At 49.1% G+C, this 26,706-nt stretch overlaps 1 protein-coding gene across 1 annotated transcript in view; it reads left to right on the forward strand.

The window, feature by feature from the left end:
- The window catches only part of ATP6V0D1 (ATPase H+ transporting V0 subunit d1), a 34,222-nt gene that overhangs the window by 6,002 nt on the left and 1,514 nt on the right, over window positions 1-26,706 (forward strand). Inside the window, exons 2-7 of the mRNA XM_027716157.2 lie at window positions 3,766-3,937; window positions 17,838-18,016; window positions 20,910-20,989; window positions 24,657-24,734; window positions 25,344-25,520; window positions 26,261-26,338. Of these exons, the coding sequence (XP_027571958.1) occupies window positions 3,766-3,937; window positions 17,838-18,016; window positions 20,910-20,989; window positions 24,657-24,734; window positions 25,344-25,520; window positions 26,261-26,338 (764 nt within the window). The remainder of the gene's footprint in view (window positions 1-3,765; window positions 3,938-17,837; window positions 18,017-20,909; window positions 20,990-24,656; window positions 24,735-25,343; window positions 25,521-26,260; window positions 26,339-26,706) is intronic.

The raw sequence follows: 26,706 nt of genomic DNA on the forward strand, positions 1-26,706 counted from the left end.
TGTCGTGTTCTTGCACAAGGCAGCTTTCTGGGAGCTGTGACCCAGCCATAATTTACCAGCATTTGCAGGGGAGGAGAGAGAGCAAAAGTGTTGTGGTCATTCAAGTGCTCCCTTGCCAAATACTGGCTCAGTCTGTTACTCAGTGTGTGAACCGCTTGGACAAATGCCGAGCCAGGCAAATGTACCTCTTAAAATCAATCGCTGGGTCGAGGCCGTGTGCTGCTGTTAGTCAGCATCTGGAGGAGCTCCTTGGGAGGAGCTGGGCTTTAGGTGCAGGTCTCCCTCCTTTCCAGCAGGCAGCTGGGGAAGAGGCACGGCAGAAGACTCACAGCCAGCTCTTATCGACGTGCAGCGTGTGCGATCTGTGGCAGCTGCCCCTGCCAAGGGGCTGCTCTTGCTGCCAGAGGCCGACTCCAGCTCGGTCTGAACTTGTGTTGGGAACTTGAGCTTTTGGAGAACTTGGGGCTTGCTCAGCAGTGGGTCCACTTATTAGTCACCATGCTACTGGGACATCTCTTCTGGCAGGAAATTTGTGAAACCACGAGATTAGTTTGTTCTTAACCGAGAAGCCTGACATGTGAATAGTCCTATTAAAAGCTCCCAAACTTGGGAGCTCACCCTCTTGGCCGAAGCTCAGTGACCAGCGCAGCGGCTGGAGGAGGACAGGCTCGTGTAAGGAGCTGATACACTGTGGGATGCGTTGAGTCAGGGTTCGTAAATCCGGTCCAATTTTTGGAAAATATATTCCGTTTTGTCTGCTTGGGTGCTAAGAGATTCAGAAAAGTTTAGTTTCTGCAGTTTGTGGCTGGCCTTCCCTGTAAAAATGAATTCCAAGTGTTATATAAACATGGCCCTCATTCCAGTTGCAACATAATGTGCTGGCTCTTGTGCTGTGGAGTTGGGGGGACGACCCCCTCATGGAGCAGGGCAAAATGTTCTGGGCAAGCAGCTCATGGGAACTTGCTCAGAGCTGTTGAGGGAGAGCCTGCAAGGCACAGTGTGCAGCCTGTGTGGCTCTGGTCTAGATGCAGTGCAGCTCTGACTTCCTGGAAGTACAGCAAACTCTCCTTTTCGTGTCACTGTGTCTCTAGCATCAAGTGACCTGAGGGCAAAGCAGCTTCTTGCGACCTCAAAAGCAGAGTTTCAGGTTGTGATGACACCAAAACAAACCAATGGTATTGGACTTGAGGAAACAAGATATAACCTTTGGAAACTTCCCTACTGAGGCCAGATCTGGTAGGATATGCAATAGCTGCTTCCTCTCCAATGTCCTGTATAGCTCCAAAACAACATCACATGCCTTTTTGGGCAGGCTTAGCTTTCGCTAGGGCTCTGCACAATTACAGAGAACTGCAAGCAGGAGGTGTGTAAGTGTAGCTGCTTCAGTCCCCTGTCCCCTCCTTCACAGCCTGATTTTATGTGTGTAATAGTCTTACCAAGACCCTTTCTCTCGTATTCCTTATCCAGATAGTGTTTTCCCACCTTAAAGGTGTGAGGATAAGTTGACTGTGCTTCGGTAGAATAAACCACAGCTATTCAGCTGCAGCATAGTCTGGGGAGCAGAGGTCTAGCTTAGGTTTCTGCTTTGCTTCAGTGATGTGTGTTGGGCAGGAAGATCTCTTTGCTGCATCCAGAATTCATAGAACCATAGAATGGATGAGGTTGAAAGGGACCTTAAAGATCATTTAGTTCCAACCCCCCTGCCATGGGCAGAGATACCTTCCACTGGACCAGGTTGCTTCAAGCCCCATCCAGCCTGGCCTTGGACACTTCCAGGGATAGGGCAGCCAGAACTTCTCTGGGCAACCTGTGCCAGGGCCTCACCACCCTCACAGGGAAGAATTTTCTCCTAACATCCAATCTAAACCTACTCTCTTTCAGTTTGATGCCATTCCCTCTTGTCCTGTCTCTCCCTGCCCTTGTCCAAAGTCCTTCTCCAGCTCTCCCGTAGCCCCTTCAGGTATTGAAAGGCTGCAATAGGGTCACCCAGAGGCTTCTCTTCTCCAGGCTGAACAATCCCAGTTCTCTCAGCGTTTCCTCGTAGGAGAGGTGTTCCATCCCTGTAATCATCTCTGTGGCCTCCTCTGAACTGGCCCCAAAAGGTCCATGTCCTTCCTGTGCTGAGGACCCCAGAGCTGGGCACAGCACGTGGGATCTCACCAGAGCAGACTAGAGGGGCAGAATCCCCTCCCTTGCTAAAACTAAGAGTGTCCCTGAACTCTCCTGTAACCCACTAAGAAACATGACAGAAACTGGGTGATATTTAAGTCTCTGGCCTTTATGTCCCCTCTCTATAAACTCCATCTGTTTCCTGCGAGACTGAGCAGTGGGAACACCTTCGTAACTGAAAGTGCTGGTGAAAACCATCTTTGCTAGACCCTCTTGGAAATACTCAGAAGACCTGAAGTCGACTTGGAAGCTGTTGGACCCTCCCATCCCTCAGGCTGAGGACAGTATTGGGCTGTACAAGCTCAGGTTGGAGCCTGAGGAGGAACTCTCCGGCTCATGTCTGTGGCTGGGTGGGATGTCAAAAGATGAGACTCCTGAAGCCATGCTGAGTCCTTGCTCTGACCTGGGTGCCGTAGATGCTCGTGCTGTAATGCTGAGGACTCGTGTGGCTCAGCAGAATGGAAAGGCAGCCTCAGTGCTGCTGCCTCAGAGAAACCAGGGAGAAATGTCTTCTTTGTTTTCTCTGGATGGCGCGTTCACATCTGGTTTGACTCAACTCTTCCAGCTGCTCTCCTTTCCCCATAAAGGTCTTGAATCCCTGGGAGGTTGCTTGCCTAACTGGCCCTCTGAGGTGAAGCTGAAGGGAGATGAACATTGTGTACCAGTGCTGCTAGTAGAGCTCTGAGGAGCAGGATTATATGACGTTCCTCAGTTCTGGATTCAGTTTTTCCATAGAGACACTTAAATGCTTTTGGCTCAAAATAGGGCTTTTATCTTGACAGAGCTCAGCATGTTGTGGTTGCTTGTTGGCCAGGACTACAGCTTGGTTGGGCACCTGACCTGCAGCAGGGGTAACAGAGGAAACAAAGGTTTCCTCTGCTTGAAACTGGAGGAGGGGAAGACTTCTGAGCATGTTCTTCCATCCTGGGCAGGGTTTGCCTACCCTGTGAGATGGATTTAAATGGCCTTCATCTTCACCATCCCCTCTCTACCTCTTAATGCCTGACTTGTCTTTATCAGTGCAATTAGTTGGGCTGGCTTGATGATGTAATACCAAGCTGGTTGATAATTTCAAAGTTGCTGTTCATGTTTTTTTGGCTTTGAAAGCTTTTTAGGTGCCTCCACATCACTCGTATCTGGGTGGGTGCAGTTAGGTTCTTGGTTGTGATTGCTTCAGAGAAGCCTGCAAGCAGAGCCCTTTTGGCTAAAGGGAGTGTTTAAGTTGGGCTTTTTTTTCCTTCCCTAGGTTTCTAGCAAATACTTCCTAGAAATGAGTAAGCTTCCACCTTGACCAAGCACAGTGAACAACTGGCACCAGTGTGTGCTCAGTTGCACAGGTGGTGTCACAGTTTCCTCTTTAAGGGGAGGCAAGGCTGATATGGTGAAACGCTGATCTTTTCCTGCGCTTGGGTTGTCCGTGATAAAATTGAGCACAAATAAAAGTGTGTGACTGAACACATGGGTTTTGTCTAGGAGAGCTTTCAGAGAAGAGAATGCCTGGAGGAGTGCTGAGCAACAGCTTCCTTGGCTGTGCTGGAAAAAAACCCGAAACCCAACGCAAAACCCTCTAGAGTGGAATTATTCTTTCTTTTTCAGACTTGAAACTGCACCTCCAGAGCACAGACTATGGGAACTTCCTGGCCAACGAAGCCTCCCCGCTCACTGTGTCCGTCATAGACGACAAGCTGAAGGAGAAGATGGTGGTGGAGTTCCGTCACATGAGGAACCACGCGTACGAGCCCCTGGCAAGTTTTCTGGACTTCATCACGTGAGTACCAGCTGTTTGTGAGCAGCGTTTGAAGTGTTCTGTTTTTCCGGGCTTGAGAGCTCTCAGACCGGCTTCTCAGCCCTGTGCCTGCTGTGTTTGCTGCAGCTTCTTGAACGAAACTGTTTTGGTTGTGTCTGGAGGTCTGAAACCAGCAGCGCCGTGTCACTGTGTTGCTAAAGGCTTCTGCTCCTGGGATGTGTGTGCTCCATTGGCACAGCTGTTTGGCTGCCTCCCATTGCAGAATTGGTTCAGCCTCTACTACAGCTGTCACTTATCTTTGTCCCTTGTGTTAAATGCTCCCGTTTTCTTAAAAACTATGATCCTGCTGCAAAATGTAGGCATGCCATGCATGTGCACGCTGGCAGTTGCCTGCTAGTTCTGAGCCACTGAGGTCGATCAGGCTTCATGAGGGCTGCAGTGATCCTTCTGTTCCCAGCCCAGGGTCTGTGGGCCTTCCTCTGACCCCGTCACAAACTGGTTCGGGGAGTTGAGCTGGCCAAAAAATCGAACGCCTTTTCCCGTTTGGTGGTAACCTTTGACTGGTTTGTTTTTCTTGGACAGTTCAGTGGGATCCAACAAATGCCAGCAGGGCCTGGAATGCTCAGTAGGGAAACACAGGGCTGCAGCAGCCTCAGCACATCTCTGTCAGTTCATGGAAACACACGGTGCTTCCACAGCAGTTTGAGCTGATGAGAAAAGCTTGAAATAGCTCAGTGTTCTCAAGGTATTTTCTGGTGGTTTTGCACAACCCTCTGCTTCCCTGTGTGCTGCTCTTGTTTTATTCAGTAATGAAATGGAATTGCTAGTCTCGGAGAGATTCCAGTTGTCCTACTTTGCATCTGAAACGTGGAAGTAAAATTGACATTTTTCCTTTCCTTTGTCTATATTCCTATAAACTCTAGTTTGGCTTGCAAACTGCACAGCCAGTGGCATCTTCTAACCACCAAGGAGATGTCTTCCAGCTGAAAGTGAATCTGTAGTTCAGTAGAGAGTGACTTTAACTTGCACCTCTGAGAAGAAGATTGTTCTCAAGTAGCACAGTTAATGCACCAGCTCTGGAACAGTGAGCCCAGGCTCATCACAGGCACTCTGGCAAGTGATGTTTAATCATGCATTTTTGGTAGGGGTGTGTGTGTGTTATCCTAGCTTAGGATAACAGCTAGAGGGTTTTGAATGATTCAGGCTGATGTAGAAAAGACCTTTGTGGTCGAAGATAAAAATTTAAATTTTTATCTATCTGTGAAATCTCCTGCATTTGCAAATATTGAATAAACACCTGTCTCTCTGCCACATGCATCTGTGTTTACTCCTTTCTGTGCCTGGACACTACCACTGTCTCACTTTTCTGACCCAGTGCCTCATATCTGTTATTTTCTGGGTCACTGTGCTAAAGCTGCCTGTCTCTTAGGCCTTTCCTGTTTTCCAAGAAATAGTTTTTTGTATATGCCTGTCGCTAAGATTTCTGGAGTTTTCATGTTTGGACCCAAATATGGGGCAAGACATTACTAAGCCCCCATTTTGCTGCAGTGTTTGAAATGAATGAAGCAATTTCTAGTTCATCTTAGTTGTATGGGGCAACCTCTTCTATTCTCTCAAACTTAACTTTCAGAACACCTCTTTGCCCATCTTGAATTTGCTGTAAAGACATTGGTGCTGTTTGAGCTTGGCAATATTAGGTAGATTGTCCTCCACTGATGCTTTTCCTTTACTGCCTTATGGGTTTATGAAAATGTTTAGTCTCTATGGAATTATCATAGTCATCTCTGATGCTTCTGTCATATCTGTTTAGAGGCAGTAGTTTGGCCAGCAGACATGAGTGTCTTGCAGACTTTAAAACTTTGCTGTTGCCCAGCAAGTCTGACTTTGAAAAGCAGTGTGTGGAAAAGATGAACTGGGAGGTTTCAGACCGTGCCTGCCCTGGTTACACACTGCCTGACTTGGCCTGAAGGCTGCAGATGGCCTTGAAGATCCAGTTTCCTGTTACATCAGTCCTGTTGACCTTTATCCAGTGTCTACGACCAGCTCAAGTTGTGCAGAAGACTTTAAACATCTTGTTTAGTCAGAAAGGCTGGTTCTTACCAGCCTGTTGGAATCGCTTTTTTTTTTTTAAATGGTATTTTGCCCTCAACTTGATTTAACTTGATCTTGTGCTGCTTCTGTCACTCTGATTTTGATGAGCTGTCTACAGCAAATCACGATTCTGTGCAGATATCTGTCTCTTGCTACTGCATAATCTCCTGTTGAATATATTGGTTCCATTCAGCCCAGGATGTTTCTTCCTCGAGTTGTCTTCACTCTTATCTCTTCTTTTCCTTTTTACCCACACGATTTGCTTTAATACAACTGTCTACAGTGCTGCCTAGAGGAAGGTAAAAGGTGTAGCAGGAAAAAGCTGCTTTCCCATATGGATTGTCTCCAGTCTCTTGCAGAGACTTTTGTGCAAGGAGTCCAAGTCTGCAGTTGTGTTTTGTCATGGTTCTGCTGTACCAGTGCTGGAGGAGTCTCCTCTGGCTCTGCACTCGTCACACCAGTGGGGTATTGATGAAATAGAGAAGGTGTTACCAGCTTCAGCTGGTCCAAGGTGGGAGTTACTGTCAGGGTATTAGAATCTCTGTTTTCTAATGACACTATAGACAAGTTAAAGCAGAAGACTGAGGACAGTGAAACACGAGGGAGTTTGAAGAGGGTGGTAGTTTTGCCCAGCAGGGTCTTAATATGTTCTCTTGATAAACCTAGTATTTGGTGACAGGGCTAGCAGAAAAGAGAGTAGACTAGATGTGACTTCTTGGGCTGCCTTTCAGACTGTGTTCCCTGAAACTGTCCCGTGGCTTGTAGTAGGTCTGGGTTTGGAACAGGGGATAGAAATATCAGAGATGTTTTCTGCCGGTGGCATGAAGTTTCCCATGCATGTCCCAAGCAGCTGGAGTGGGGAACATCTCTGTTTGGAGCTGGCAGTACATACTTGTGCCGGTGGTTTTCCTCTAGCCCAGGCTCGTGTGGAGGCAGCGCCGCAGAAACGTTTGGCCAGGGGATGTTGGCAGTGCTGGGGATGTTGTGCCTGTGCACACAGGGGTACTGAGTCATCCTCCCTGCCTGGGGACACTGGGACAGGCCTGTGCCACTTGATCTTTTACCCTGGCTGCACACGCAGGTATGGGGTGATTTATCTCTGCCTTTTGTACGTGGCTGTTTCCCACTCCGTTCTTTTGGGGTAGTTAATGAAACTTGAGCAGGAAATGGTGAAGACTGCTCCCGGTAGACAGCTCAGGGCGATTGAGTCACCAGGTGCTCAGAAGAAGAAATTGTATTCAACTGGATGTATCCGTGTGCTAAAAGTGTACAGGCTGAAGGGAAATAAAAAATGGTAGAAAGATGTGGAAAGTTTGAGCAGGGCTGGCTTCAGCAGGAGGAAAGCTTGAGTTCACTGAGCCTCTCTTGAGCTGTAAACAGAGATTTTTAACATTGAGTGGGATTGTAGGTGTATCTGGCTCAAAATGGAAGGAAATGTTTTGTGGCATATCCAGTTCAGCTCTGAAACTCTCTGCTACTGGTTGCTGTTGTATGTATTTAACTTTTTGGCCTTCTTAGAACTCTTGGATAACCTCACACAAGACAGGCCCATCAAGGCCTGTTGACACTTGGGTACCAGCTCAGTGAGAGTGGCCAAGGTGTGCATGGCTGGTGCCAGGAGGTGGATCAAGCATTTTAAGTCAGACTTTCTCCTTCCTGAATGTCCTGCTGGACCTTTGGAGTGGTTTTGAGTTCATCATCAGGTGACTGTTGCGCTTGTTTTTGAAGGATGCTCAGATCTTGATCCAGGCTACATTGCCGAGAAGATCTGGGGAACTGTCTGATCTTGGGAGGCAGCTGAAGTCCTTGTCCCCTGTGATGGCTCCAGAACCAACCTGCCAGGAGCCATGTCATTTGTCCCATGTGAATGATGCCGTGTCATTTCATTTGCCTCTTTGAAGCGGCCCATGAACTAGGTGAGGCCAGCGGCAGGAGAAGCAGCAGTGGGGGCAGCACCAGGGCTCTGGAGCACCACAAGGATGTGTATTCCTTGCCCGGCTCCAGTGAGGGGAGGCCGTGCTGCCCGTGGCTCGCCGGAAGGTGGCACTCCAGCCCCGTGCTGCCCGTCCCCAGGTGCACACCGAGCGTGGGTGAGGAGGGTCACCTGTGGAGGTGGGCAGGGGTTCATTGCTCTCCTCAGCTTAGGGGAGAGGACGGCGTTTAAAAGCACACAAACAGAACTGACCCCAGAATGCAGCTTAGGCAGCAATCCCAAAGCAAGGTCTTTGTTCCTTAAGCCACTTGCTGACACTGGTTTTTGTCCTGTTGTGCTCCTCTCCTGGCACCACGCTGACTCTTTCCTGGCTCCGATCCTCTCCAGGAACTCTGCTGTGGCAAATGTTGCGTTCTTAGTACCAAAATAAGGGAAATCGGCCAACTTCCTCAATTTGTTTTTTCAAGTGGTGGCTGTAACTGGCAGCCTCTGCCACTGCATATTGTGGCAAGGGAGAGCTCGACTTGCTGAGCCTGCTGCCGTCTCTATAAACACCTGCTAGCTCTGCATCTTGCCACGCAGAAGGCTGCTGGTACTTCCCCGTGTCTTTCAGCCAAGCATAGTAGGTTCTGACTGATAGGCACAAATTGTCTGTTAACATCCCTGCTCCAACACAAACAATGGACTGTTTGGCTGAGGGAATGCAGCGATGTTCTGCAGGGCAGCAACAAACAGGTATTAAGTGTTCTTGAAACAGCAAAAACCCACTTCCTGAATTCAACAAGCACATATTGACTTGTGGGATGGAAGTGGGTTTTAGGTTCTTCTCAGTGATGTGCTGCCCTACCTTTCTGTGAAGGCTTTGTTCTTTGTGTTAGCATGACACGGTGCCATGTCCCGTTTCTCCTTCCTTCCAGTGTTCCTGTACATGGTTTAGATAGGGGTGACACTATGATAAAGAGTCCTGACTCTAGCCTGCTGTGGCCTGATCAGATTGTCAGCTGTAGTATTTTTCTGGTGGCAGGGAAAAGGGTTAGGTTTTGTTTTGTTTGGGTTTTTTTTCCCTTGCTTCAGCACAGTCTCTTCCCTGCTCTGTAAAGTCTGGCTTTGCAGCAGCCTGGTGTCAGGGCTCTGGCAGCTGTTGGGCCCCTTGAGCCCTCACAGCAACCTGATGGGCAGAGAAGGGGAAAGGGGTTGATCTTGTGTTCAGGTAACTGTGGGGACACTGAGTGTGCTGTCAGAGTGAAGTCTGGAGGTGAGCTGGGTCTAAACACATCTTCCAAATCTGAGATCAAGCCTGTTGTCAGAGGACAAAGTCATTTTTTATCTTTACCTTGCCAGCCTGCAAGGGCTGGGAACCAGGTTCCTTTTTTGCCCTGAGGATGCAGTTGGGAACTTGGCTTTCAGTGTGTTTTTGTGGTTACAAGACGTGTTTTTGATGAGGCTGCATGTACCTTTTCCCCTTGCACATGCCTTTTCTTTTCTTAGCTGACACTTCCCTCTGTTACCTTCTCCCTGACCCAGTCCTGCTCTGCCTCTCCCCTGTGCTGGGTAGATCTAGTTTCTGCTGCACAACTTAGAGTTCAGTTTTAATCTTGCAGCAGTGGTTTTTCTGGAGCCAAAGTGTTTCAATTGCTACTTGAGCTGAAGAGCAATAATCCTCTTCTTTGGAGTAGGAAGTTGCCTTTCTTTATTCTAAATGTACTGGAGTGTGCATCCTGGCATAACCGTGGAGGTTACAGAATATGACTGCAGCCTTTTGAAGTCCTTTCCTGCAGAAGGAAAAGACTCCAAATGCTTTCCATTAGACATTTGCAGTTCATTTGGGCAAATGCAACAATCTGAGGGATCTCTACTGATGCTGCTGTGGTTAAAATTGCGCTATACTGTTTCAGTTAGTTGTTGACTCCTTAGTGGCGGTGAGATTAGGAAGCAAAAATTACCGTAGTGGCTGGAGATCCTGCAATAAAAGGTTTAAGAGCCTTTTCTGGCAGAGATGGTTTTGGCAAAGCAGCACAGGTTTCTGACAAACGGCTTCCCTGTTTGCAGGGAGTACAAAGTTGAACTGATAAGCCAAGTTCTTGGAGGGGGATTATGCAATGTTCGAAATAAGAGGGCATGTAACTAATGGTGTGGAAGTGATCACAGACTCGTGTCCTCTGGATGGTGGCATCAGAAGTGCATCTGCTCTCCTGCGTGCCCAAAGGACGCCGATCTCATACCAGTTTCCCAGAACCAGTGTCTGTGACGGTGGACTGGGCTGCATGGTGGTGACTGCGGGTGCCCTCATCGGAAAGGGGAGCTTTGAAAGGTGTGTTTCACTGAGAAGGTGCTTTTTTTCCCAGACCTCTGATGCCTGGAAAACACTTCATTCGGCCAGTGGGTTTGAACTGGAACAATGTTGTTCTTACTGGCCAGTGCTGTTCTTCCCTTGGAAGGTGTTAACACAGTGCCCAGCAAACAGTCATCTGTGGTAGTGATTGGAAGAGCTAACAACATGTTACTGGGGGCAGTGAAGATACAGCAAAAGTGAGTGATGGGCTCCAGATGTCAGCCCACGTTTCACTAGGATAGAGAAATCGTTAAACTCTGCAGCCCTGAGAAGGGGCTCCGGCGTGCAAGCTCTGGGTGATGAGGTGAGAACTCATCGCCCCTGGATAACACCCTGTCCAAGCTGATGTGGTTTCATCCATAGGCAGCGTGTGGACTTTTCCATCTTCCTGGGCTTCGTTTAAAGCTGGATTCTTCTGGTGATTCTGCAGTTCATGGGAACAGTCCTTGTACTTCCTTCTTGCAATCCTTCCCTCGACAGGCTGAACAGGCACAAAGCTGGGAGGGAAGGGAGCACGTGTGTTGGGTTTTCAGTGCTCCTCTGGTCAATCTGTGTGTGCCTGCGACTTTTATTGAAGACAGCCTGTGTGCAGTGCCCTCAGCTGGATGAACGCTCACTGAACGCTTCTGTTGCCATGTGACATGCTTCACTCCTTGACTGAAACCATTCCCAAGGTTTTCTGGTGCTACACCTTAGCAGCCTTCATTTTCCTTTTACCTTTCCATCGATTTGCCTCACCCAATGCTCTAGACGGGCAAGTTCTGCCCAGAGAAGGCCTGGAGGCCAAGGGCACCGCTTCTGAAGGCTTCTTGGGGTCACCTTGGGTCCTAGTCCCCTCTCCCAGATCTATTCTCTATGCTAGACTGAAGTCTAGCAAATACTTATGTAGAGCTTTGCCTAAGTACTGCAGTATTTAGAGGCTGAGCTAAATCTTGTGTCTGCCTCATGTGGTTTGCTGAATGTCAAGTGGGATGATGAATTTTCTTCTTCTGGCAGCAGGTCTGTATGCACAGAAATGCTCTGCACGTTGGCTGGGTCCAGGCCACACATTCACTGAGAAGCAGGTAAAGGCTTTTAGGCCATTAAACTCATTCAGATCTCCTAACTACTTTGGGGGATAAAGTGAACAGTGCAGCCTTTCCCCTTATTTTATATCCTTGAAATGTTTTGGGGTTTGGGCTTTACATGTAAAGTAAGAAAAGTTGATGCATGTTTAGCTTTTGCAGCTGGTCTGTGTGAAAACAGCATGATTAGATGGTTCTGGTCAATATTTAAAATTTAATTAGTCCTGAATTCTTCTCAGCACTGCACACAGAGCGCCAGGACTCAGCTTTGCATATGAGCCTAGTGTTTCTGAAGCTTCCAGGCATCAAGTTTAGGCAACTAGAGGTTCTTGCACAAGGCCGTGAGGTGTTCAAAACATTCCCTGGTGTTTCAAGGGGTTTGTAGAGATCTAGCATACGGTGTCAAATTCATAAAGCCTTAAAATTAAGAGTCCTTCTATCTTTTTTCTCGCTAGCCTTTCATGCAACTAACACAGTATCACTGCTTAGAAGTTAACAGATGATACAAGTGGAAAACTGAGGTCAGTATCCCAAGAGACCTGGACTAGAGGATGGTAAGAATCATGTGGAGATGCAGCTAAATATAGATTAATGCTGAGAACATTCCTGGATACTTGGGTTTGAAAGGCTGCCACAGCCTCTGCAGTACTGTGAAGTTATGACTCTGCTCTGAAATGGTCTCATTGATCTAAGTTTAGCAGGGGCACCCACTTACTGGCTGAGTGCCCTTGGTTTGTGGTGGCAACCATGAAATTCTCAGCTTTCTCTTTGGCAGGTTCACGAACCTACTACTTAGGTGTGGTTTGTGTTGGTGTGACTCTAGGAAAGACGGTGTGCAAAGATAGGAAGAGATCAGGAAGGACACTTTGAGTGGAGACCATCACACGCTGCATCTGCTCTTGCTGTTCCCTGGACTGTGGGAGCTTCAGCTGCAGACGAGGGGCAGAACTGCTCCTGGCCTGAAGCTGCTGGTCTGACATGTTCTAATCCCAGCTGAAAAACTAATTCAGGGTTTTGACTCTCTTCACATCCATTTTCTGTTACTCAAACAAGTCTCAGTGAGACACTGAACTCTTCCTGATGTGCAACATTCCTCTCCAGTTCAGGACAGCTGTGCAGTTGTTTACTAATGGTCTTAAACCGACCCTCCAGATACAAACATCTCAGCTGTTGGCACTATTCTTAGTGTCAGCCACTGTTCTTTTGTGCTTTGAAGTCTGTGTGTTGCTTTCCCCCGTGACTGCTTAACATTTGGAGCTTGAGAGAGGTGTGACAAGTGGCTCTGTGTACCAGCAGCACAGTATCCAGTGGGATATAGAGGTGGGTCTGTGTATTTATGCACAAACTCAAGGAAGCAGCAGTACAACCAGCCTGAAACTTTTTCCCACAAGTTACTTCCCCCAACAGCCCCTGGGTATATGAATTGGATGAGCTGCAAGAGGGAAGCATTAGATGCTAAAGTGACTATAGTCAAAACAACTTAATTATCTTTTAAAGCTGTCTCTAGAATTCATGTGGAATTCAGAGCACTGCTCTAATCCCACTGGAGATTTCCCTTTTTCATCCCAAAATAAACACATGCTTCTACAGTAATCCTAGTAGCTGCCCAATGCAGTCACACAAGGACTCTGGCCTAGCTCACAGCAGTCTCTGTTAGGGTCTAATGCTGGAAAGCATTAAAGTTGCCTGAGCAGTGACATACCTTACCCCATCCCAGCAAAGCCCTGCCATGCACCTCTGCACCGGCCCACTGCTCCCTGTGTTGGCTGTGACATGGGCTGTCCTCATGACCCCTTGCAGAGCAGCTGTTAAGCTACAGTTTGGCACAACTTTTGGAGGATCCCTGAGAATCGCAGGTCATGCAATGTTCCGTCATTAGTCATGCTTTGTGACCACTTGCAGTATTGTTAACGGTTTCTTTAGTATCCTGGAACAGAAAGCAATAAAAAAACAACCTATCTGCTATAGGACAATGACTCTTTATGATTAGATTAGATTAGTAAGTGGGGGAGGGAAAAGCTCTAACTGCTTTGGGGTCACTGCCTTGCAGGGCTGTGCCTGAGTGCCTTGAGGCCAAGTTGTAAATGCCCCATGTGATGAGTGTTCATGCATTTCACGTGCTCCCCTGCTAAAACAGCCTTTCCCACTACTCAGTGGGCCGCTGCAGTCTGTCCTGGGTGTCTCATTTATCAGTGCTTGTACTTAAGGAACGCCAGAAGGAGGAAAACATACGTTGTCAAAGTACCTGTACGTGGCTTTTACATGTGTGCTGTACTCCAGCTCGATCCTGATCTATAACCATCCATGGATGACTGTCCCAGACTTCAGCTTCTGGGGGCTGGCTCTCCTCTGCTCTCTGTGAGGGGTCTCTGCTGTGTCAGCCTGAGACCACACCTCCCAAACCCAGCAGTGAGAATGAACTCTGGTCTGCTGCTGCTGCTGCTGGAAGGAAGGTTCCCCCCACCCACCCCCGACTTTGGCTTCTCTAGGCATGTTCTAGCCTGACTTTGTTCTTGGTATCTGAGTGTCACCCAAGGTGTATTGTGCTGAAGTGGGTGTCGCTGGAGGAGCAAAGAGATTGGACTTCAGGAAGCTGGAAACCATCATCTCTCTCCTGCTGTGGATGATACCCATGCTTTTTCTGTGTTTGCTCTCTTCTGTCCTTTAATAAAAAATTCTGCCCTCGTGTGAAGTGCTACTGATGCTTCTCAGTATTGACTAAAATGGTATTTCTGTGAATGTGAATTTCTGGAATATACCACACCTCAGTTCGGGGGGTGACAGGAAGAGCGAGGCAGGGTGTAACTGTGCACATCAAACTCCTGCTGAACATACACTGGGTTTGTGTCCATGTCCTTGGGTGGGCAAAAAACAGCTCAAAGCAGGATTTTCAAACATGTTTGTGCCCAGGAGAGCTTTGTTATGAAAAGAGCCCAAGTGGGCTGAAGGAAGACTTCCCAGGGTTGCATGTGACCAACTACTCCTGTTTTCTCCTGTGGCCTGTAGTTTGGTGCTTTTATTAGTGCACTGAGAGCTAGTGAAGGTTAAAATGCTTGTGGAGAGGTCTGAGCATGCATTAACTGTGAAAGCTGAAACATTTGAAGCTGGTCAGAGCCTTATAGGAGATGAGGAGGGTGATGACAAAAGCTGCTCCATTACACATGTAGTTGGAGGCTCCTAGGAAAACTGCTGCCACTGTAATAAATCTGATTCTTTGGACCTGGGAGAAAATGCCAGCGTAGCCAGGACCTCTGCTGTGTTCTTGGGACAGCTGTGCTGGTGGAGGCAGATGTGTTCTTGTTGAGACCTGGCACGGAAAGAAAGTGTCACCCCTTCCACAGATGAGAAGAGGCTTTACCAGCTGCCCTGGCACTAGAAGATGTGCCTTGCAGTCCTGAGTGACTAAGCTGTAACGAGTTTTACTGGGTTGAAGCAGGGACTGAACGTGAATAAGTGTGGTCTGGGCTTCCATGAAGGAAACAGAACTATCAGAAAGGATTAGGTTGAGGTGCTGGTGTCTGCCTGGCCTCGGCAGGCACACCAAGACCTTTGTCCTGCTGTATCTCCTTTGTTACTGTGAAGGTCTGAAATGCTGTCACATGGTAACTCCTCCTGCAGGGCTGAATCCTTCGACAGCAAGATTTAAGTGGTGTCTGTAGGTGAAGTGCTCTTTAAAACAGTTGATGCCTCCTTAGAGACCTTGGCATTTGGACTGTAGACCATGCATGTCCCCAGACTTCCCTGAAGAATGAGGAAACAAGCAAGTTAAGGGGTATAAATGAAATGAGAGCCGTGCTTTGCTCTCTGGCAGTGGGTTGTCTTTCCTGGGACCATCAGTCTGAAGCATAGTTGCACATGTGAAGAAGGTCAGATTTTGGCAGCTCTCTCCAAACCTGGCTGTGGCTTTCATGCTGAGCTCATCTGAGAGGGTATGGATGAGTTTGATGTGACTCCAGTAAGCTGCTCTGAAGACCTGCAAGCAGAAGGGCTCCAGGTACTTTTCCTCACTTCCTTCTTGTGCAGTTGACTTTGGCCAGGCTCCTTTTAAGTTGCAAATATCTTGTGGAAAGTGATATCTGTGGTAAGCTGGGGATAGGAAGGAGGTGTGCTGACATACTGTGCAATGACCATATTTCCTTACCTGTCCCTTCACTGTGGGCTGAGTTGAAGTAGCAAATTTGGTCTCACCCTGTGTTGTTGTCTTGCTTTGGTGAGAGTAGTGCTGCCTATGGTCTTTCCTTAAAGCTACTGTGTCGCACTAGGGAAACTTGCATGTTTGAGGGCAGGTGGTGGAGCTGGGAAAGGATCTTCTGTATCCTTTTTCTGGCACACCTCATGGAGATGCATCTGTGTTAGGGTGCAGATGCTTGTATTTACCAGGAACCAGCTGCTTACTGCAAGGGACTGACCTCAGTTCTCATAAACAGGCCCTTCTTGCTGTCCTGGAGATTGCAATCATCTCCATGGTGAGAGCTGCACAAACAGGAGGGAAGATAATGACCTTGTGGATTAAAGGGCAAAAGGAGGTTTCCTAGTACCTGAAGCTTGTGCTGATTGCCCTGGTTCTAGATTGAACCAGGAAAGGTAGGCTGCAAACACAGAAGGGCTCTCTGTAAAAATCACAGGGCCAGGAGGTGCATTACTCAGCCTGGCAGTGTGGAGAGAAAAGAGCAGCGCCTGTTTGAGGAACTAAGGTGTGGATTTGATTTGTTCGTGGACGTGCCCTTTGAGCATAGTTGAGAGGCAGTAAGCCCATCTCATAAAAACTACTGAAATCTGCCTTTAACTGGTTCTGCTTGGCTACCTTTGATGTGGTAAAAGGGAAACAGGGCTGTACTATGTCCTCCGTGTTAGCTCGGAAATACAGAGACCTGCAGCATCCCAGTGCCTGTCTGGCAAACATCAACTGAGCCTTGCAATCCCTGCCCTCACCCCAGTCCCAGGGTGCTGGCCTTAAGTTCCCTTTCTTCAGTACATGTGGGAAGCCTGACCCTCAGCAGAGCTCCAGCTCCAGACTTGCACAGCTCCTTCTGCCGTTCTAGTTCAGTCCTGATCTCCTTTGTTTTGGAGCAGCTCCTGCCAAGGAGCTTCTTCAGGTCTTTTCCATCATCTGAATTTTTAGAGTCAGAACTAGCAGCGAGAGCAAGGGAGTGTAAAATGCCAAACACCCTGCTCTTCCAGCATCTGTGCCTCTTCCCATTGCTGCTGAGGAACATTTGCAAAGGCAACTTCTGCTGACTGAAAAAAACCCCTCATCTCACTTGACATTTTTCAGCTTGGTTGGCTTGTGTCTTAGCTGGAGATGATGCCTAGAGCATCACTCCTGTCCTTGCTGGGGACACTTAGTATTTATGTGATGCCTCGATCTCTTACTTGAACCTTCAGGCCAGCTGTGTCTCCCTTCTCTGGCTGGTTTGGGAGAACTGGGAGGTGTTCTTTCCCCTCTGCTCAGGACTAGGAGGTCTCACCTGGCATGCTGTGCCCATCTCTGGGCTCCTCAGCGCCCGAGAAACATGGACATACTGGAGAGAAGGGCCACGAAGGGCTTGCGTTGGTGGAACTTGTGACAAGTGTGATTCCAGACTGAATGTCCCATTGCTGCAGTGCCAAAGGCTGAACCTGCTGATCCTAAACAACATAAGCAGAGAACTTGGTTAGTGATGTCATAACTTGGGCTAATGCAAAGAAGTTTGTACCGTTGGTGGTAGAGGTGTGAAAAACCTCATGTGAGGGTGCGAACCAAGGTTGTGCCAGCCCTGTTGTTTTTGGAAGGGAGCAGGGCTGCAGAAACGTGACCCTTCCTGCTTTCTCTTGGCAAGATGGAGCAGTGTGGCTGGCACAGATAGCTTGGGCTATCTGCACATTCCTCCTTGCTGGTGTCCTACCATGTACACCTTTGCACATGCTCTCTGCAGAGCACAGCAGTGTGAGGAGAGCAGTGGGAATGCTGGAAGGACAAATGTTCCCAGCTACCTTGTGGGAGGGCGTGGGAAAACTGAATCCAGGCTCCTCTTGGAGATGTGTGGGGTTAGGATGAGAGACAGTAGACCAATGACCATGGGGGAAGGTTAGGAAAAGACTTTTCATTTGAGTGTGGTCAGACACTGAAGCAGAGCCCTGGGGAGGTTGTGAGATTATATCTTTGCAAATAACTCAAAGTTCATCTGGACAAGGCCCTGAGCAGCTGGAGCTGGCCATGCTTAGAGCAGGATATTGGGCCAGAGACTTCCAGAAGTCCCTTCCAATCTAATACTCTTTGATGGTAGGTGGGTGATGCCCAGATGGTGTGGTTCAGCTGTGGCATAAATCACAGCCTGGGATTATGCTTGACTGCCTTCTCCTAGGCTGGCATGACAAGCAGACACTGAGGAGGTGCCTTACTATTTCTTTTTTGGGGAGGGTGCATCTTTCTGGGGACATTCATAGGAAGATGATGTGTGTGTGGTGCGGGGTTTTGCATTATTTCTGTTGTTTCAGTCTTCCTCTTTCTTCCTCTTCCAGGTACAGCTACATGATTGACAATGTCATTCTGCTGATCACTGGGACTCTGCACCAGCGTTCGATCTCCGAGCTGGTGCCCAAGTGCCATCCTCTGGGAAGTTTCGAGCAGATGGAAGCTGTGAACATTGCTCAGACGCCTGCGGAGCTCTACAATGCAATCCTGGTGGACACTCCCCTGGGTGAGTGGGGCCCATCAGAATACCTCTCAGCTGTGTGTGGTGGAACAGATGTCCCTTTCTCCCCCGGCCTAACTGGCTCCAGCTAAGCCTAAGTTGTGCTCCAGGAAGACAAAGCGGTGGGAAATGCACAGCTGTGGCTGTACTGCCTGTGGTGGCTGGGCTTGAGTTCAGGTTTAGGCCTGTCCTATGCCAGTTTTTCCTCTGGAGGACCAGCTAGCTCTCTGTACCCTTCAATCAGTGTCCAGGCCAGCACCCTGGTAGTGCAGACTGCTGGAGAGTTTGGTTTGTGTGAGCCAGACCTTGAGCTTCCTTAGTGAAGGGCTGTCAGGTCTTCTGCTGAAATGAGTCACTTAGTTTCCAGCACTTTTAGTTGGACCATTGGGTAATTTCTTTAGGCAATTTTTTTAGATATTTACAGAGATCTGCACATGCCCAGTCTTGTTCTGAGACTACTAAAATTAGCCCTAGTTAAATGAAAGCTCTTTATACGAAAAAAAAACCCAAACCAAAACAGCCACAGCAAAACAAAGAAATCTCCAAAAGCCTTTTAAAACTCGTTGTGTAGCAGGATCCTTCACTGAGGTATTCTGTCTCAGACTGAGGTAAGCTGTTTCAGGGCCATGGGCTTGTTCAGGAGGCACATAATGCTAAAACCAAGTGTCTTGTGAACAGCAAGTCAAACAGATATTCTCTAAAGATAGAAGGTGTAGGAATTGGTTCTGGAGAAAATATGGTAGTCTTTTAGCAGTAGTAGGGGAGGTAGTCACAGGTGACTTGCAAGTTTAGTCTATGTGGGCAAAAATGTAATGAGATGTGCCTGAGTCAGTGATTAATCATTCTTTTGGGGTTGCTAGAAGGAACAAAACACTCTAAGTCATCATATTGTCTTTGATAGAAATCGTTGGTTTTGGAACTGAAAGTGCTTTTGCAAATGCTCTTTGTAATCATAGGGGCAAGTGAAGTAGTTGTCATGGAAAAATGACTTGTGCCCAGGAAAGGAGGGAAGACATGTCTCAAGAGATCTGGGTTGCAAGGCAGGGCAACAGCGCAGCAGGAGAACTGAGCCCACTGTAGGGATGATATGTGGGAAGAAAATCCTCCTCATAAGTAAGTGGGAACCTTCCCATTTTGGCAGTAAGATAGAACAGAGTATTTCAGAGATACTAGCTCTCAGAGACCTTAAAGCTTCCAGCAGTGCATGGAGTGAAAATGCCCTGTGTCAGTGGGGAGATGGTTCTGGAGAATCCAGCTGGCAGTCGAGGGTCTTTGCCTCTTGCATTCATATGCTTGTACAGGAGTCAGTTTTGCCTGTTTCTGCCCTGACTGGGCTGACTTCTTCTCCAGACCTTTGCCCTGGCCATGCCCTTGGGGCTGTGTACCAACCAGTGTGGCATTTCTTCAGCAGGGGAACATGGGGAGTAGCTGTGTTGCCTAAACAAGCAGGCATGCAGGCTCCAGTTGTTTAACTTGCACTCTTTCCAGTGACCACACGCAAGGAAACAGCAGCTCTATCTCCTAAAAGTACTTGAGTAGCTACGTGGCTTGGTGGGAATGCCTAACCCCAAATGGCTTTCAAAGGTTAGCAGGGCAAAATAAGACTTGCTGTAAGCCTAATTTGGGATATTAGAGGGCCAAGAACTGAAATAGCTGTGTACTCATTCCTCTGCTACTCTGAAGTAGCCACTGCTTAGCGATCCAGGCTGGCCAGCGGGTCCTGCCGTAAAAACCAGTCCTGGCACGCTCTGTTTGCATTTTTGCCAACTGTCAGGCCCCCAGCTACGTGGCACTGGGCTCTGGTGCTGTTGCAGAGGAACCTCTGCGGGGGTTTAAGCCCTGTGCAGGACCCTCCAGACCCACAGTGCAGCTACTGTCCCTGCCAGGCAGCTCATGCTCTGGCAGTGGCTCAGGCCAGAGGTGTGAGCCTGTGTTGCACCGGTCAGTTCTCAGCATGAGCGCGGTGTCCGGTACCCACAGCTGGACTGTGTCAGCTGAGACAGATCAGATTGCTCTTTGTAGCAAATTCAGCAAAGTTGGTTGCTGAGTGAGAGTTAAAGAAGTCATAAAGTCCCGCCGCTGGGTTTTATTGTACCACTTGCTTGGAAGCAAGAGCATGACAGCGTTACATTACACTGAGACATCTTCATCTGCAGCTTGCAGCATCCTGTGTTCAGTCTGAAATATGTGTTCTTTAGGTGGCAACAGCTTCTCCAGCTCCCTCCCAGAGGTACTCTGGCAAAGTATGTAGGGCTGAGCATCCTACCAGATCCTACTAATTCGTCCTGTCTCCTGTTGCTACCTTCCAGCTAGAAAATAAAAGCCCTCGGAAGAGGTGGAAAATATGACCGATAGACCTGACCAGGAGAAACAACTCCTGATTCCAGCCATGGAGTGTCGTGAGCGGTGGCATCCCCATGCCTCCTATTGGAGAAAGGGGGAGAATCATCAGTTCCTCAGCTGTCTCACGGGTGCTTAAGCGCTCCTGCCATGCTGCAGCAGGCAGTTTGAAGCTGCCTCGTCACCTCCAAGCCCCTGCCCAGACTGGGAACAGTTTGGGGTTTGCTTATTTTCCAATGCAGACTGCTCTGTCACTGATGCTGGGGCCCAGAGCTGAGAATTTCTGCTGGGAGTAGGCTGTTAGCCAAACCATAGGACTAAGGGGTCAGCAAAGATTTTCATGTGAGAACTCCAGAAATTGTTATGGCCTAGGGAACCATGGTGGAGCCTGAGGTTTTGAGTCATGGCAGTTTGGTGACTGCTGAAGGTAAGGGTCAGGCCTAGGAGGGACAAGCTGAACACAGGGTATGCTTCTGCCTGGTACTGTTCAGGAGTCTGGAAGGTACCGAGCATGGGTCTGGTTAGGGCAGTGCTAACTCTGTCTGTGGCTCTGTTTCAGCTGCTTTCTTCCAAGACTGCATATCTGAACAGGACCTGGATGAAATGAACATTGAAATCATTCGAAACACGCTGTATAAGGTAAATGAGTCTCTGGGAAGGGAAAGAGATGTTAACTTCCCTGTTTATTCCTGGTGTGACTATAGCTCTGTCTTGGGTCAGGAGCTCCAACCTAGGCTACCTTTCTTCAGCCAAAGACAAGAGGGTGTTTTTCTTTTGGAGTAGACATAAAAATAATTTTGCTTTCTCACTATTTTTCTTCCCTGGAGTGTTGATTAAACATGACCAAGAACTAGTTGCATCCACTGGAAAGTAAAGACAGTGGTTTGGAGGGGCCTGACATCCAATCACACGGTTCTGCTGAGGCAGGACACCAGGACTAGGCAGAGTGGGGTTTTTTTTGGAACTCTCAAGAGTCCATGCAGGAGATTTTGCCTTTGACTGAATCTGCTCAGGCCCCTGGCAGGCAGGAGAACTCACTACATGAGTTCAGACGTGTCATTAACTGCATTTGTAATGACTACATCTTAGGCTTGGTTGAAGGACTCCCTCGGGCTTGGCTCCCTGCCTTGAGCCCTCTCCGAAGACCCTCCAACAGTCTGCTCAAACCTTGCATGGCTGTGGTTGGGGTTAGATGCTCTTGGTAGAGGAGTGTAAAAGGTGCAAGCTGGGGGGGCAGACTATTGGCACAGGGATGTGGAGGGGCTAAGGATCTCCTTATCCTGAGCTGTCATCTCCTCTACAGGCCCCATCTGGTTTTAGCAGGCGGTGTCAAAGCATGTGTTTATGTGCAGGCTGTGGCTATCGCTCCATCTCGACTCTCTGGATCAAGGGGGGGATGCAGATTGTATCTGTCAACCTTGTTTTGGCTGGTCACAGCCAGCCTGCAGTCAGTGTGACCTCTGTTTTCCAAGGAAGCCGTGGCCTGTTTGGAGAGGCAGAGAGCAGGTCAGGCGTGAAGGGAAGAAGGCAAAGGGAGGGGAGAAGGAGTGGCATGTCAGCAGTCATGCCCAGTTGCCTGTGGCCTCTGGCATGTACTGGCCTTTGCTGTAACGGGGAGGGATGGCTGTGTGCATAAACACCCCCAGCCATGCAGGGCACAGGTCTGCCTGTTGAGGTGAGGCAGGAGGGGAAAGACAGGGAGCAGACCAAGCACAGGGAAAACAGGTTGGGAGGGAGGTGGGGGGGCATCTCCTTGGTCTCAGCTGCCACGTCCTTTCCCATCTCCTTTTTTTATGCTGCTTTTCATTCTGCTCTTCCTACCCCCAAATAGAAGCATAAGTGCCTGGTATCCCTTGGTGTGTGCTGGGACTGGTTCTTGCTAAAGAGCAGCCCCTGGGGAACACAGGGGCTCCATCCGTAACAAATCACAGGGCTGCGGGGGTGGAAAAGATGACTGCTGCTTACAGGCTCTCACTTGAAGCCACCTCTCTCCCCAAGGACTGGAAAATATGTAACACAATGCAAATGAGGGAAATAAAATCAGGTGTGGAATCTGCAGAGAGTTGCTCCAAGAAGCAGGCAGGTGCCTGGGATGGATGCCTGTGTCTGTGAGGAGTTGGCATGGGAAGGGGAAATGCTGCCTCCCAGGCATGCTGGAGGTTTTTTGAAGGAATCTCTGAGTGTGTTGACAGAAGGTTTGAGCAGGATTTAGAGGAGGAAAGCGATTACAAAGGTTTCTTGTTAGCAGTGGCAAGTGAGAAGGTTCTCAATGGAAATATGGTTAAGATGAGGAGCAGAGTGTGAAAGTGGTCAGTGCTTAGTGCAGAGGGTGGTCAGCAGCCGAGTCCTACAGTGAAGGTGTCCTGGCATTGTTACCTTCAGTGCTTACTCCCTCTGTTCCACCTCTTCAGTGGATATGTTGAAGTGAAGCTGGCTGACTGTTAGCCTTTTTCTGATGACCTTCTTGTAGGAACCAGCTGAAGGAGCTTTGTGACTGGGCAATAAAATAAAGCAGGAGAATTACTGTGGATAAATGTGGAGTGATGTATGGGAGAGGCAAGGAGGTAATCCTAACTGTGCTTGTACAGCAAGGGTCTCTTTGTTCCTTCCTACTACTAAATGGAATCCTGGGTAGTGATTGACCTAAGCAAGTGTCTCTCTACAAGGTAACATGTTCCTAACAGTAGAAAAGAACTGCACAAATATCACTGTGCTGCTGCATCCATCTGTAACATTTTGACATGGACACTGTCTCATTCGTCTCACCTCCAAGTATGAATAGCAGAATAGGAGAAGGTGCTAAGGAGGACTCATTTAAAGGCTTGGGTATGATGACTTCTGTATGGAAAACTACAAAAAGAAAGGCTAGGATTCCTCACCTGGAAAAGGAAGGATTCCCAGCTGTGGTGGTTGGAAGAATCAGTGTGGATGGACAGGCCACAGGTCTTCCTATAAGCTGGATTTGACAACAAATGAGGCTGGCAGGAGGCAGGGGGGGCGGTTCATGGAAGTGAAAGTCCATTAAGGATCATTAAATGCAAAGAAACCCCCATTCCTGGGATAAGGGCTTCAGGACACCAGAGAGTTTCTGTAAGTTGCTGTCACTGGGAGGGCACCCAGTGTGGCTGTTTTCCTGTGTTTCCAAGGTGTCTCTGGTACTGGATCCTCATTCACTGCTGCATATCTGAGTACACCTGGTTTTGCTTCTAAAGCAAAGTGTGTGTGAACTCTGATAAGGGCAAAGGTAGTAACTGAACCTCTTATCCACGTTCCCTCTCCCGTCAGCATCAAACAAAGTCCATTATCCATGTCCTTATTCCTGTGGTAACTGCAGGCCAATGTTTTACTCCACCTGAGCAGTGGTGAGTGCTGGAGAGGATGTTTCTTTGATGTGTGATGCTCACCCCAGTACTCTCCTCTTGCACTGTGTGGTTACAAATATTTACAGAACACAGTAATCCAGGTGCTTTCCTAGTGCTGAGGGTGTCCAACACGTGCATTCTTGGTCCGTCTTCAGTCCAGGAGTTGTTGTGACAAAGCAGAGATTTGTGATGTCTCAGCATCATTTTATTCCATCCCTTTGAAAAGACTGTGGTTGCAGCTCTCTGCCCAGGGAAGTGCTTTATCACACCATCACTTCTTCTGAGAACGTTATTTCCGAATGGTACTTTTAGCCATGCACAGCCTTCCTAGGCTTCCCCTGGGACACAAGTCATCTTCCAGCTGGATCACGGTACATCTCCACAATGGATTACGTTTCCTGGAGGCAACATTGCTGTCCCTGGCCTTATGATTTCTGCAGTGCTCCAGTTGGGATGGAGACCAAGAGGCCGCAGTGTGAAAAGAGAATTAGAGGGGATGGCTGGTTTCTTTCACAGATGTCCTGTCTCATCCCTTGACTCTGCTTACACAGCGGTACTTTCTGAGTGTAGGTCTTGCAGCTATGGTTGTGTGGCTTGGCACGTTTGTGGAGGCCAGAGCAGGGTCAGGAAACCACGTGAGACTTCAGTAAATGAGTTAGATGATTCAAAGGAGAAAAATAGGCTTTAGCCTTGCTGCCCGGGGATCTTACCCACAGTAAGCTCATGCAGTCACTCGAACGAACCCAACCACAACCCGTCATGTCTGCAGCTCCTGGGGAAGCACTGTCCTTGTGTGGCAAAGTTCACACGGGGCCAGAGTTCCTGTGCTGTGTTAGAAAGCATCTGGGATCCTCCTTGCTTGCTTTCTGTCCTCTGCTGAAGGGCCCTGTGGGACGGTAGATGAAGCTGTGTAGCAGAGTGCTCACCTGCCCTCTCTCTTCCAGGCTTACCTGGAGTCCTTCTACAAGTTCTGCAAGACGCTGGGAGGCACCACAGCAGATGCCATGTGCCCAATCCTGGAGGTAGGTCTGGAGACTCCCATAGCTGGCATGGTATTGTAGTGATGTTCACTGCTTTCTGTTCAGGCCCAGCTTGCCTGCCAGCATTAAGGATGCTCAAGATACTCTTCAGCAACCCCATGCCCACTCTGCCTGCTCACTGGGAGACCTGGGGAACACTCTGCACATAACTTTAGTTCCCCAGTCCTGATCTTGCCGGCTGTTGACACATTTGTTGCCTTTGTGGCAAGATCTTCATCCTCTCACATGGATAACGAGCAGGAGAGCAACCAGAGCTGTTCAGGGCACAGCAGGTCTCCATGCCAAGGCTTGCTGTGGGATGTTCAGGGCTCAGGAGCAGTAGGTGAAACACACTCCTGGACTTGGGCGGGATTTGGCTTGTGCCTGGGATGGGGATTTCCTCACCTGCCTGCTCCCCAGGCATCATCTACTGGGTATACTGGGATCCTGCACGTGTAGCCTGCCCTGGCTGAGCACTGGAGAGCTGTGCACATCCTGGCAGGCTCCTCGTGCTGCCCTCTGACGTGACTCTGTGCAGAGCAGCTGTGGTATCTGCTGGCCTCTGGTAAGGATACTGCATCCCAAGGTGAATCTCTCTCTCTTGCCCCGCAGTTTGAAGCTGACAGGAGGGCCTTCATTATCACCATCAACTCCTTTGGTACTGAGCTGTCCAAGGAGGACCGAGCCAAGCTGTTCCCACACTGTGGCAAGCTCTACCCCGAGGGCCTGGCTCAGTTGGCCAGGGCAGATGACTACGAGCAAGTCAAAAACGTTGCTGACTACTACCCTGTGAGTGCTCTGGGGTGAGGGCCATGGGGACTGGTGCAAGGACCTGCTCTGGGTCAGAGCTTCTCAGGGATCTGGGGGAACTTGTGGATTGACAGCCTGGGGAGAGGGGTGCCTGTCTTCTGCTGTTGCTGTTGGTCCTGTGCTCTGCTTGGCCAAGTCGGACTTGGCTTTCCTGGGATGCCGTTGGCTTATCGGTCGTGGTTGTCATTCCAGGGGTGATTGGGAGACTGTGCCCTGTCCTGGGGTGTGGGGACTGCCCTCACCACCAAACCCTTGAGGTGTTAGTGTGGCAGCAATGACAGACTCTCCTTGCCTGGTTTGGAAGTGGAAATGTGTCTTCAGTAAGAAGTGGCGTGCCCCATCTCCAGGCCTGAGCTCTGCTCCAGTCGCAGGGGAGATGCTGACCTGGGAGCACACGCTTGGATGTGTCTGTGTTCCTCAAGCTGCTCTTGTGCAGGCTGGGGACCTGTTTGGGTCAGTGTCCCTTCTTGAGCAGCCAGGGCATGTGCCAGTGTGTGTGGGCACAGGAGCCTGGCCCAAGCACTCCAGTTTGTACATGGAGGGGGCTGTACCTGATGCCCCCTTCCTGCAGGCTCTAAGCGATGATATGGCTTCTTCAAAGAACTCTTGGCTTCTCTGTCCTCTGCTGACTTGACAGGGTGGCCTGTCTGACACAGGGGGCCCCCAAGTGCTGCTGGGCTTGGGTATGGGATATATCCTCATGTAATGCCTTCCTGCAGGAGTACAAGCTGCTCTTTGAAGGGGCTGGCAGCAACCCTGGGGACAAAACCCTTGAAGACCGGTTCTTTGAGCACGAGGTGAGTGACACCCGAGGCGCTTCTTGGCATGTGCCCTTTGCAGAGCTCAGGGTGGCAGCAAGCTGGTGTGCTGCCCTGTTAGCAGTGCTGTGGATGAACATGGTTTGGGGGAAGGAAAAACACACTGCTCCTGCACGGGAATGGGGGCCCAGCATGCTCGGAATGTTTTCTCACTCAGACAGATTAGAGCACATTTTGGGACTGCTTGTGGATATTTGGTCCATCGATAATAAAACCAGAGTGTAACTACGTGGGAAAGGAAGATTTTCACGGTACCTGAGGGTATAAATATTTCCCCCTTCAATGTCAGAGCCTGTCCTGAGTCCTGTGCTTTAGGCTGGAGCTGTCCTGAGGACCTAGAGAGATGC

The sequence above is a fragment of the Pipra filicauda genome, unplaced genomic scaffold (assembly GCF_003945595.2).
Source record: "Pipra filicauda isolate LSUMZ 115617 unplaced genomic scaffold, ASM394559v2 scaffold205_size1947385_pilon, whole genome shotgun sequence".
In the NCBI taxonomy this organism is placed as follows: Eukaryota; Metazoa; Chordata; class Aves; order Passeriformes; family Pipridae; genus Pipra; species Pipra filicauda.